Here is an 11,531-nt window from a genome sequence, read left to right as displayed (position 1 = left end):
TGGAGGTGGCGGATGGCAGATGGCGCCGGATGGCCTTGGGGATGAATCTGTACACGAAGCAATTGTTCTGCCGTTCTCTTTGAACCTGTCGTCTTCAAATCTGCAAGACGTTGCGTTTGTACGATGCTCTCAAATGAGATTCAAAGGCAAGGGAGACCGCCATATGAGTGAGAGGCGGTGATGGAGGGGTACGGTGTGCTCCCATCAAGGTACCTACGCGCCTGGACCAAGGTAAGGTATACCAGGTAAGGTACCTTGGGATCTGTAATCGCTTCCCCAGTCGGGGTGTCTTATCGAAGTGCATCCCGCTATCTCATGCTGCCCCACTTCCTCTATCGATAACAATTAACAAAAGGGATAGCGCGGGAACGATAAGACTTCCGTGGGGACACTTTGAGGGTGAGGTGGTTGACTTTCGGTCCCTCAGGATTCAGGTTTCTTCAGGGTCCATTCCCGTTCCCGCAGATGAAAGGGATGGGGACTGTCCAGTTTCGTCGTCTGTTCGGATGCTTCCATTGTCAAGCATAAATCAAACACGAGCCGATCTTCCATCCGCAACCTGTTCTTCCATACCGTCTTAGGAATTCCCTGGGAACGAATTACTCACATCTCAGCCTGTCTCGTCGCAGGCCACTTCACCGCCAAGGCCTGGCCCCAGCCAGTGTTGCGGGCTGGAACCAGCCTGGTCTGGCGCGCTGTATTACCCGATGGCACAGGGTTTCACTGTGACTCTGGGCCACTGACATGTCTGCACCAACGACCTCCACCGGTCCTGGAGGCGGGGCCATCCTGAGGCTTCAGACCTGGCGGGACCTCTTCAGAATGCAGATTCCAGTGGGGTGAACCTGACCTGTAAAGTGTTCCAGCGGGATCCTCTCTGAATCAGGGCTAGTGCGGGGTTGCTGCTGCGCCCACTGCTGGCATTTCTGGTCCTGTCGTTGACTGCAATCGCCCGCCTCGATCCCCCCTTTCGTGGAGTGGTGAGCTGCTGGTGAGGTGCTAATTATATTGCCTGGTGGAGAGAAATTGGAGTTGGAACCCTGCCGTGCCTGCCTAGGTCTGAAGTGTTCTCTCACGCCTTCCCTTCCGTCTCTCAGGTGCTGAAAGCTCCGATGACGAAACAATAACTGGCGCAGCAGTCTCTTTTCTTCTTTTCTTCACCCCATCTGCCCCTCTCCTTCTGTCGTCTGCCGAGTGTTCATCAGCCCAGACTTTTCTTCAACGACCATCGACCAGCCCCTCCAATGTCACAGAGGTCACTTGAGTAGTTGAACACCATGATTGAAGCGACAAATCCTCCTCTTGCCATGGCCGACAAGCCCAGCGGCATCCAGGCTCTGCGCGAGTCTAAGCCGCCCGCCACAGACACCTTCACCTACCTGACCATCATTGGCGAGGTCCTCTCCCCCGAGATCCTGCCTGACCTGAACGAAATCCTCCAAGACACTCAGCTCACCCAGGACATCGGATGGGACTTGGTCGAGATGCTTGTGCCAGTCCAGGGCAGCCAGCAGTGCCTCGAGACCATTGCTCAGCTGGGCAACCCGCGCGAGGTCATTCTCAAGGTCCTCGAAGTTTTGGAAAAGACTGTCGAAGAGGCGACCGACGAGGAAGACGATCCCGCGACGACGGCGACGTTCGTTCACCTGGTCGGCATGTTGAGCATTCTGCACAAGCGATTGAATGTCGCGCGCCCCTCTCGCTTCGTTCACACGACCCTTCAGAGCGTCTACCGCACCTACCATCCCCGCAATCCCGAAATGACGGCTGCAGTCATTGCCCTCGTCCGCTCCCTTTCTGGCGATAAGCGCCCGCCGCTCCCTACCCGTCAGTCCAGCAACAAGCTCGACACTCCCTTTACGAAGAGCGATCCCACAAAACACGCACCGGACCCCGAGGCCGCACACAAGCAGCAGTTGGCGCCGACGGACCCCGACACGACCAAGAGACTGCTCCAGTCCTTCATTACCTGCATCATCGAGGCCTACGTCAACTGTACCGGCATGGAATGGGCCTCTCGCCTGCTGGAATTCTACAACCCAGAGCGTGTCGTGATGCGCAAGAGCGTGTTGCGTGCCTTTAAGGAGGACGGTGATCTTTTGGCGAGGGACGCTCTGGTTGGCCAATTAGTCGTATGTACATTCGTCTGATGTTGCTCGGACGGACGAACTTGCTAACAAATAACCCAGGCACTTGCAGGAGATCTCGGCTTAAACAGAGTGCGTGCTCTTTCCGTCAAGGACATCTTTGAGGGCTCTATCCCCAACAGCCCGCTGGCAGTCGAGACCGATGACCTCAGCCCCGACAACATCAAGCTCTCCACCGGAGGTGTCTGGTGCTTGGTTGCATACTGGCTCTTCTCAGCAGAGGTGTTTGATGCGGACTACGAACAGGTCCAGATGACCATGTTCCCCGATCATGTCAAGCTCCTCGAAAACTTCTTTGGCGAAGACCCGCAGTCGCGCATCGTGGGAAATCCTGGCACCACCGAGGCTCTCGTCGTAATGGGACTCTGGCTAGAGAACTACAAGCGCATCTCGCCGTCAGAAGGCGACTTCATGCCCTACCACCATCTCCTCACACTTGTCTCTGTGTTCCACCCGACACTATCAGTTCGAAATGTTTCGACAACACTCGCGGGCCTCGTCCTGCACGATGACCCCGATGATAGCGACCGGCTCAAGATCTTGGAGGATCTCCTCGAGAACTGTATCTTTTCCGCCCTGCAGGCCTCTGCGGTGACGTGGTTGCGAGAGGAGTTGATTGTGGCCCAAAAACGCAAGCTCACAAACAGGTTCTCGACAACAGATGCAGTTGAGACGCTGCAGTATGTCTTATTCCCCAACATGGCATTCCTCAAAGAGCAATCTGTCCCCGAAATCTGGGAATACTGGGTGCAGAACTTCCCCTTCCACTTGCAGGTGGCCAACTTTGCGTACTTCCTCTTTGCTGGTACCAGCTTCCAGCACTTGGTGCCGGCTAGCATGCCCGGGGCCGTGGAGCAGCGCTACGTTGAGCCTCTGCTACACGCCGTCAAGACTTTGCAGACGGCCCTTGAGAAGAAGGAAGTGGACGATCAGGGCCAGGGTGAGGAGGTGAAGACACAGCTCGACATTCTGACGATGCGGTTGAAGAGCTTGCCTCTGCAGTAAAAGGTGCTGTTGTTGTACATTGGACGCTGGATATCATGGGTAGCCCCGGCGCGGGTAAGCCGGGATGCTCTGTGGTATGGGCTTTGCATTTTCGGGAGTAGGTTCATGGCGGAGTCTCTTATGAGTTACGAATTACCTTGGCTGCTGAGCAACGAGCAGCTGTATGAATTTAAAACAAAATTTTCTTTCCAATATGCTGCTAGCTGGGCGTGATGTTTTGTGGCGTCTCTTCGTCAGAGTTTATCAGAGGAAAGATCAGAGTCTAGGAGCGGGCCGCGTTGAAGTGCGAGAGACCACCCGTCACCGAACTCGCACTACAATGCATGGAATGCATTCCACTACAGGCAACCACACGTGTCGTCTTATCCGCTGCGGACTCACGCTATTCTTGAGCGGAAGATGGCGTCGACGGCGTCAGTGCGGAAGGGGGAATGTCTAGAAGCCCGTCATATTTGACCCGAAAGCCGCATGGTCCTAAACGCCTGCTCTGACGATCCACGGCCGACTTGGACGTTCTGGGGATGAGGACGTTGCGAACGTTGTCACGGTTGCGACATGCCGTCAGGTAGATAGACGCGGACTGTGGCGAATGATTCGTGGCTGTGCACCATCGATCTTGGTGTAGATCCTCGATCTATTGGAGCAGGAGAGGTCGAGGCAATACACCCGAAGCACAAGTGTGGCGCCAGTGCCTTAGCTCATGTGCAATCAGATCCGGACTTCCAGATGTGCATGTTTGGAGGACGCAGCGGTTCAAGGGGCTCGAGCCCAATTTGGCTTCATGTAGGAAACAGCTGGCAAATCCTAACGTAGTCTCACCATCTCATCTCGGTTGAGGGGGGCCGGTTTGCGTACCTTCCGCCATGCTGTACCTTACTTGTCTCACCGTAGATCGTCCATGTGATTCGATTGAAATGAAAGCAATGTGTTGTCAACGAGGTAACGTTGGTTGCCCAGAAATGAACAAAAACCTGAAGTGAAGCACTCAGGACGGGATTGTGGCGGTTTAATTCGAACTAGCCACCGGGGGAGAGTCTCCGGACGTGACCATTCGCAGATTGCCCTCTGGGCGGTTTGGCACGGGCCAGCCCGGCCCAGCCAATGTCATCCCGTCGCACAGACCAGGAAGCTACCTCATCGGCAGGGGCGCACCCTTGCAGACAACCGGCCTAGCGTCACCTCCGGGAAGTGATGTCATTTTCGACCAGGGGGTGGTTGGAAAGGAAATTCCAGCTCTGCACTGCTCTGCTTCTGCTGCTGCTGCAATGCACTGCTGCACTGTTATTTGCTGCAGATGGATGGCTTTGGAAACAGCAAAGCAAGAACCAGTTCGGCTTCAGGTCCCAGAGCGCAAGCCGCGGCCACGTCCAGGCGCCCTCCTTCTTGTGCTCTTCCTCCGCGCCTTGCTCGCAAGCTTGTTTTTTCGCGTGAAACTTTCCGTGGGCCGGACAGGTCTCTCTGCTGTACCTTATTATTCCCGGAACCAAACACATCGGCCGATGAAGAGGGTGGTATCGGCATTCTTTATGCTTCCCGTCCGTCCCTTTCGCCTCTTTAGCTTGCGGAGTTCGAGGTCCTTAGTCTCCTTCATTGCTCCGGACGTCAACCTCTGCGTGACAACCCAGCCAAGAACAAGTGACGCGACTTGCGCACCCAGACTATCTTCGCCCCTAAGACCTCTTTAGCCACGCTATTTTCAAAACGTATTCCTACCTACCTTAATGTCCACATTGGGATGCCAGCCCTGATCTAAACAACAAATTTCTCACACACGATCCCAACTTCCTTCCCTTAACCGCAACTCCCCTCCTTTCCCCCCTCTGCACCACCGTCATAGACGAAACTCAATTCGAGAGCAGACCTGACACCACCACACGCCAACCCGACGCCATCATGGCGCACCCAACCGCCGCGGCACAACTGGCCTTGGGCACCGCGACCGAGTCCGAGGCGACGGCGACCCCTCCTCCCGAGCAGCTTCACATTGACGAAATTGACCGCGATGGAAGACACATTGGTGTCGTGCGAGACGAGAACAGGAACATTGTCTACCCGTCCTTTGTACCACCCGAGGTCGACTCGCCGAACCCTCGATCACCCCAGTCCACGACCGCGCCTACAGTTCCCGAAATACCACCAAAGGATGAAAGGGCTACAAAGACCGAGTCGGCCCCAAACGGACCTGACCACCTCGAGGTTCCCGGAACGTCGAACCCCCAAGAACGCCCTGCCATAGACAAGAAGTGGAGGACCGAGGCGCCTGCACGAAAAGCTGGCCAGAGCAGCGCGGCACGGCGGAACGTCCCCAAGCGATCCGGAACATCGTACCTCGATAGGGCACTCTGGGAAGCCGACAGGGGAGATTCGAGCTCGAGTTCGAGCTCCAGCGACTCCTCCGATGACGAGACCGCCCGAGACACCAAGACTTCAGCTGAAAGAAAAAAGGCACAAGATAAAGCCAATGCTAGGCGGCAAAAGGAGATTGCCGAGCGCTACCGCCGCTTCCACGTCGGCAACGACAACTACAACACCAAGGGCAAGGTGAAGAAGGACGGCCGTCTGCGCATCTCGGTCAAGGAGACGGCCAACACCGGCTACTTGGCAAAGGCGTTGGGGCAGGCCGTCAAGAGGGTGGTGCCGGTGCCCGAAGGCGAGGAGCATGGCGAGGATGCGCAGCGACCGCCTGTGTCACGTCTTTCCTCCGCCACCACGGCCACCGCCGACCGCGAACCGAAGCCGCGCTTGAATATTGTCATCATGGTCATTGGCTCCCGCGGTGATGCGCAGCCGTTCCTCAAGATTGGCAAGATTTTGAAGGAAGACTATGGCCATCGCGTCCGTATTGCGACGCACCCCGCCTTCCGCGAGTTCGTCGAGAAGGACTCCGGTCTAGAATTTTTCTCGGTTGGCGGCGACCCCTCTGAACTGATGGCCTTCATGGTCAAGAATCCGGGCATGATTCCGACTCTGGATGCCGTCAAGGCTGGAGACATTGGACGACGACGATCAGCCATGGCGGAGATGTTTGACGGTTTCTGGAGAGCTTGCATCAATGCCACCGACGACGAGAAGGATGTCCACAACCTCAAGATGATGGGTGAGAAGGACCCCTTCATCGCCGACGCCATCATTGCCAACCCCCCGAGCTTCGCCCATATTCACTGCGCAGAAGCCCTCGGCATCCCCTTGCATCTCATGTTCACGTTCCCCTACACTCCGACACAGGCCTTCCCTCACCCCCTGGCCAGCATCAAGAAATCCAACGTGGATCCCGGGTACACCAACTTCATCTCATACCCCCTGGTCGAGATGATGGTTTGGCAGGGTTTGGGCGATTTGGTCAATGACTTCCGCGTCAAGACCCTTGGCTTGGACGCCGTCTCGACCCTTTGGGCTCCTGGCGCGACCTACCGTCTGCACGTGCCCTTTACCTACCTCTGGAGTCCCGGTCTCGTCCCTAAGCCGCAAGATTGGGGTGAAGAAATTGACGTTTCTGGATTCGTCTTCCTCGACTTGGCTTCGACATTTGATCCACCCAGCGAACTGGAGAAGTTTTTGGACGCTGGGGAACCGCCCATCTACATTGGTTTCGGCTCGATTGTCGTCGACGATGCGGATCGCTTTACCCAAATGATCTTCGAGGCTGTTGAACTTGCCGGAGTCCGCGCGCTCGTGTCAAAGGGCTGGGGCGGCTTGGGAGGTGACGAAATGGATGTTCCCGATAACATTTTCATGCTGGAGAACACGCCTCACGACTGGCTCTTCCCCCGAGTCAAGGCATGCGTCATCCACGGCGGAGCTGGAACCACTGCCATTGCTCTCAAGTGCGGCCTGCCTACCATGATTGTGCCTTTCTTCGGCGACCAGCATTTCTGGGGAGCCATCCTCGCATCAAGCAAAGCCGGACCCGAGGCTGTGCCATATAAGCAACTCGACGCCGAGAAGCTCGCCGAAGGCATCAAGTACTGCCTTACAGACGAGGCGAAAGAAGCGGCCGCCAAGGTCGCCAAAGACATTGAACTAGAAGGCGACGGCGCCAAGAATGCAGTGCGGTCGTTCCACCACCACCTGACTCTAGGAGGAATGAACTCCATGCGCTGCTCCATTCTGCGCGACCGACCGGCAGTCTGGACGCTGAAGAACACCAATGTCAAGCTTAGCGCCCTCGCCGCTGACATCATTGTCGAGGAAGGACAACTTTCGTGGAAGAGGCTAAGACTGCTGCGGCACACGGAATGGAACGACTTCGAGGGCCCTGGAGAACCAGTGACTGGTATCGCGGGCTCTCTTGCCGGGACGATGGGCAATGTGTTTGGCGGTATCGGCAGTGTTCCCTACAGGATTGCCAAGACATCACACAAGCGCAAGGAGAAAAAGGACAAGAAGAAGAAGTTGAGAGCCCTCCGAGATAAGCGCACGAGTGCCAAAGAACGCAAAGCCGCCACCAATAGTAATGGCGCGCTGCAACCGCAGGAGGGTGACGAAGACAATTCCAAAAAGGAGGGAGACGAGGCGAAAGCAAAGGGCGGAGATGACTCCAAAGCGCAGAAGAAAGATGAAGGAAAAGCCAAGGAGGGAGGTGAAGATCAAGATGGGAAGCAAGACGACAAGAAAGGAGAGAAGTCCCAAGCCAACGGCAACGCTTCTTCTGCTAGACCGGGTGCGCAAGAACGACGCGAAACCATGTCATCGATCGATACTGGAACCACCGTCGACGACGCCGTTGGAGATTACGCCAATGAGGTCGGCGAGGGCGTGGGCAAATCGGCACAGGCCCTCGCGAGGGCACCGGTGGACCTATCCATGGCCATCGCTCAGGGATTCCACAACGCCCCTCGGCTTTACGGTGACGATACCGTTCGACGCCCACCCCGTGTCACCGGCATTAGCTCCGGGTTGAAGGCGGCCGGCAAGGAATTCGCTTACGGCATCTACGACGGCACGACCGGCCTCGTTCGCTTGCCGGTCAGGGGTGCCAAGAAGGAGGGCGTAAAGGGATTCGTCAAGGGGACAGGCATGGGTCTCACGGGATTCGTGCTCAAGGATCTCAGCGCCATCATCAGTCCCGTTGGCTACACTCTGAAGGGCATCGCCAAGCAGGTCGAACGGAAGAAACAGCCCGATCGAGTTGTCCGTCGGGCCCGTCTTGTACAGGGCCAACGCGAAAGACGGAACCTCCCAGGCGACTCCAAGAAGCAGACCGACAAGGACGTAGTCACTGGTTGGTTAACCATTCGCGAACTCCTAGAGACCCTTGAGGCCGAGAAGAAGCAAGGGATCAAGGGGGTCTTCTCGCATAAGAAACAGCGAGTCAACCACGCAGCCTTTGAGAGCGTCGACATTGCCGACCGCACCCTTCAGGCGATCAAGAAGGGCGAGGATATAAGCACTGTCGTCGGCACGGAAAAGGAGCTCCGCAAGGCGGATGAGAAGTTGAAGAGTCCTGCGACAAGACATAGTGTTGATACGAGGCGGTCGACCGAAACCGCGCGGGCGCGCAAGTCTGCTGAGGATCAGGAGAACCCGGAGGGCTCGGACAAGAACTCGGACAAGAGGAGACATGATATCGCGGAGAATGAGGAAGGAGAGGCGCGGGCCGAGGCGGCAGACCGCGCGGATGCCAAAAACAAGGCTGCCGCGGAAGACGCAAAAGACAGAGCGGAAGCTTCCGGGTCCAAGTCCAAGGACGGAGCCCAGATTAATGGCACGGCTGGAGTAGAGCATAAGACGCAGTCAGAGGAGGACGGACATTGGCGGCCCAGCGTTGATCGCGCGAGGTCGGCTCAGGTTTAGGAGTTTGGGAGGCTATCGTCTGTACGGCGTTTCTTTTGTTTTTCGAGTGGGTGAGAAGAGAGATTTCTAAATCAGACAGACAGACTACCCCCCATCGCCCAGGCATGTTCGGCACATGCGTTGTTTGGCGTTTGGGACTCTTTTTAGATACTTTTTTTGACTTATACCCCCACCCCCTTTTTCTTGATATTCCTATGTAGGAGTAGCGAGTAGTTTTCTAATCAAAGTTAATATCTAAGGAGAGGCTCTGATGTGTTTGTGAGCATGACTGACGGCTTGAGGGCCTGTCAGGCGGTGAGAGAGATGTAAGTGAGTGCCCGTCCCGGATGGACGAAGGTTTGTTGTTTTGGTTGGACGAGGAATATCGAATAACTTCCGTAAACATGGTCCCGGAGGATGATAGAAATGGAAAATGGACACCGTGTCGAACCGCGCCAATTTCAAACATATCTCAGTTTCTATCTGGTGCCCCGTTTTCTCCATCTTACCAGATCCTGCTGCCTGCCGTTTGCTCGATACATACCTGCCTTAGGATGAGGTATTGGAGGAAGGTACCTTCCTTGGACGATGGGGCCGTGAGGCAGGTACGAATAATCATTTTCCCACGGCACCTTCCTCGAACATGACCCAAGTCTGCTTACACACTTTTGTGCCTCAAAACTTTTTTCCCCCCTTCTTCCCGACTTTATTCTAATTACATCCCCCACACCTTGATTTTACACACGATTGTGTATGATCAGCCTTGCCCACCATGGCTTCTGCTGACGAGTACAGTTTGACGGATGAACCCGACGACGATAGCGACTACGCCCCTCAAGGTCTCGAAGAGGCCGGCGCCATGCAGTTCGATGACGAGGAGGAGGACGACGTTGAGAACGACGGTATCGTGCAAGGCACAAGAAGACGACGAGGTGCACGCTCCCAGGCATCGACTGAGCCCGAAGAGCCCCGACCGACGAGACTGGCAAGACGCAAAGCACCCAAGCGAAGAAGGAGTCCGTCGGTAGAAGTCGTCTTGCCAGACAGAACCAAGAGGAAGAAGACGAGCCATCCGACGCCAAACAGTGGCGGAGTCGCGGAGCGGTCTCGAGAAGAGGACAGTTCCCATTCATCCTCGCCTGAGCCTACCGAGGGTCACGTTCTGTGGGACCCTGTGCGAGAGAATTTGTCAAAGAATATGTCTACGGCCCGAGTTAGAGAGTATATGGATGAGACGCTTCCTATCCTGACGAAACGTCAGCTCGATCGCTTGTTCCCAAAGAAGTTGCCCAAGTCGAAATACGACGAAGACTGGACCGAGAAAGATGAGAAGAAGCTGCAGAGGGAGTGGAAGAAGAACGCTGAGCGGGAATTGCTCGTGACCTTCAAGTATACCCCAGCTGAGCTCATTGGGCTTTGGAAGGTCTGGCTGCGCGTCTGGCGCTGCTCGCCACAGTTGTTCATCTCCAAGTACAACAACATGGAATTCGACACCAGCGTTGTGGATGAGATCGAAATCGAAAAGAATGGTCAAGTCTACAAGAGACGACCGGTCGTATGGTCGGTAGCATTCTGTCGGAACCTTCACCACCTGTCTCTCCATCCCGTCTGGATGGGGAGCCTCGACTTGCTCGCAATCGCTCTGCAGTACGCCTCAATCTTACGCACGAGGAACTACCAGGACTGGCCGCTGGATAATCCGACGGACGACAACTTCATCGCCACCTTTATCAATGTGATTGAGAAGTACAAGGGCAAAGGCAAGTCGCTGCCCGAGCTACACAAGAAGACAAGATCGCGAATGACTCACAAAGCCCTGAATGCATCACCTCTGTCAACCTTGATGCTGGATCTTGAGGGGAGCATTGTCACCGACGCCGAGCCTCGCACGAATGGCAGGAAGTTCCGAACATACAAGATTAGCATTCACGAGATCAACAACATCATCAGGGCCTTGTCCAACTCTACATACATGGGCATGCCACAATGGGGAGGCTTCACGCCCAAGGAATATGCCAAGCTCGCCGTCTACGGCCGAAGGCCATTGAGTGAGTTACCAAACAAGAGCAACATCGCTGACGTTTACGAGCGAGCCATTCTTGTGCGTTTGCGATGGGAAGCAAAGAACAAGAAACGCCGAGCCCGACTCAACGTGCCAAAGACTGAGCCTTTCAGAGTCCCAAGTCGCCACAGGGCAGCACGTGAAGATGAAACGACGGGGGACGCTCAACTGAGGGCGGATCTTGACGACGCAATACGCCAGAAAGAAGCCTTAGAGGCGGAACTACGAGCACGACCACAGATCGAGAAGCGTAGAAGACGTAACGCTGACGAGAACGCGCACCTGGAGGAGCTTCAGGCTGAAAACAAAGAGTTGAGGGAGAGATTGGAAAGTGAAGCTAGCGAACATGCACAGATGGAGAAAATCTTGAAGACAGATCTTGAAGAAGCAGGACGCCAGATCGAAAGGTGGAAGGCGAGAGTACGAGCGCCATCACCAAGGTGAAACCGGAACAGGCGTAACGCGGAGGAGGATACGCACCTGGAGGAACTTCAGGTTGAAAAAGAAGGACTGAGAGACAAAGTACAAGCCCACGCAGCCGCGCG

The 11,531-nt window shown here is 55.6% G+C and overlaps 3 protein-coding genes across 3 annotated transcripts; all 3 read left to right on the top strand.

Annotated features, from left to right (window-relative positions):
* Window positions 1-974: 974 nt before the first annotated feature.
* HER10_EVM0005058 (uncharacterized protein) lies at window positions 975-3,424 on the top strand. The gene is made up of 2 exons (XM_035474683.1): window positions 975-2,132; window positions 2,190-3,424. The coding sequence occupies exons 1-2, from the start codon at window positions 1,278-1,280 to the stop codon at window positions 3,150-3,152; spliced, it is 1,818 nt and encodes a 605-aa protein (XP_035335997.1). The 5' UTR covers window positions 975-1,277; the 3' UTR covers window positions 3,153-3,424.
* A 1,174-nt stretch (window positions 3,425-4,598) lies between these two features.
* On the top strand, window positions 4,599-9,184 carry HER10_EVM0002236 (glycosyltransferase family 28 domain-containing protein). The gene has a single exon (XM_035471957.1). It carries the CDS (start codon window positions 5,046-5,048, stop codon window positions 8,943-8,945), a length of 3,900 nt encoding a protein of 1,299 aa, XP_035335723.1. The 5' UTR covers window positions 4,599-5,045; the 3' UTR covers window positions 8,946-9,184.
* Window positions 9,185-9,696: 512 nt separating this feature from the next.
* On the top strand, window positions 9,697-11,430 carry HER10_EVM0002652 (uncharacterized protein; the record flags this gene model as incomplete). The annotated part of the gene is made up of 1 exon (XM_035472354.1): window positions 9,697-11,430. The coding sequence occupies one exon, from the start codon at window positions 9,697-9,699 to the stop codon at window positions 11,428-11,430; it is 1,734 nt and encodes a 577-aa protein (XP_035335769.1).
* Between the last annotated feature and the right edge of the window lie 101 nt (window positions 11,431-11,531).

Source organism: Colletotrichum scovillei (genome assembly GCF_011075155.1).
Source record: "Colletotrichum scovillei strain TJNH1 chromosome Unknown Contig00003, whole genome shotgun sequence".
Classification (NCBI taxonomy): Eukaryota; Fungi; Ascomycota; class Sordariomycetes; order Glomerellales; family Glomerellaceae; genus Colletotrichum; species Colletotrichum scovillei.
This window is presented reverse-complemented; position numbering and strand designations above follow the sequence as displayed.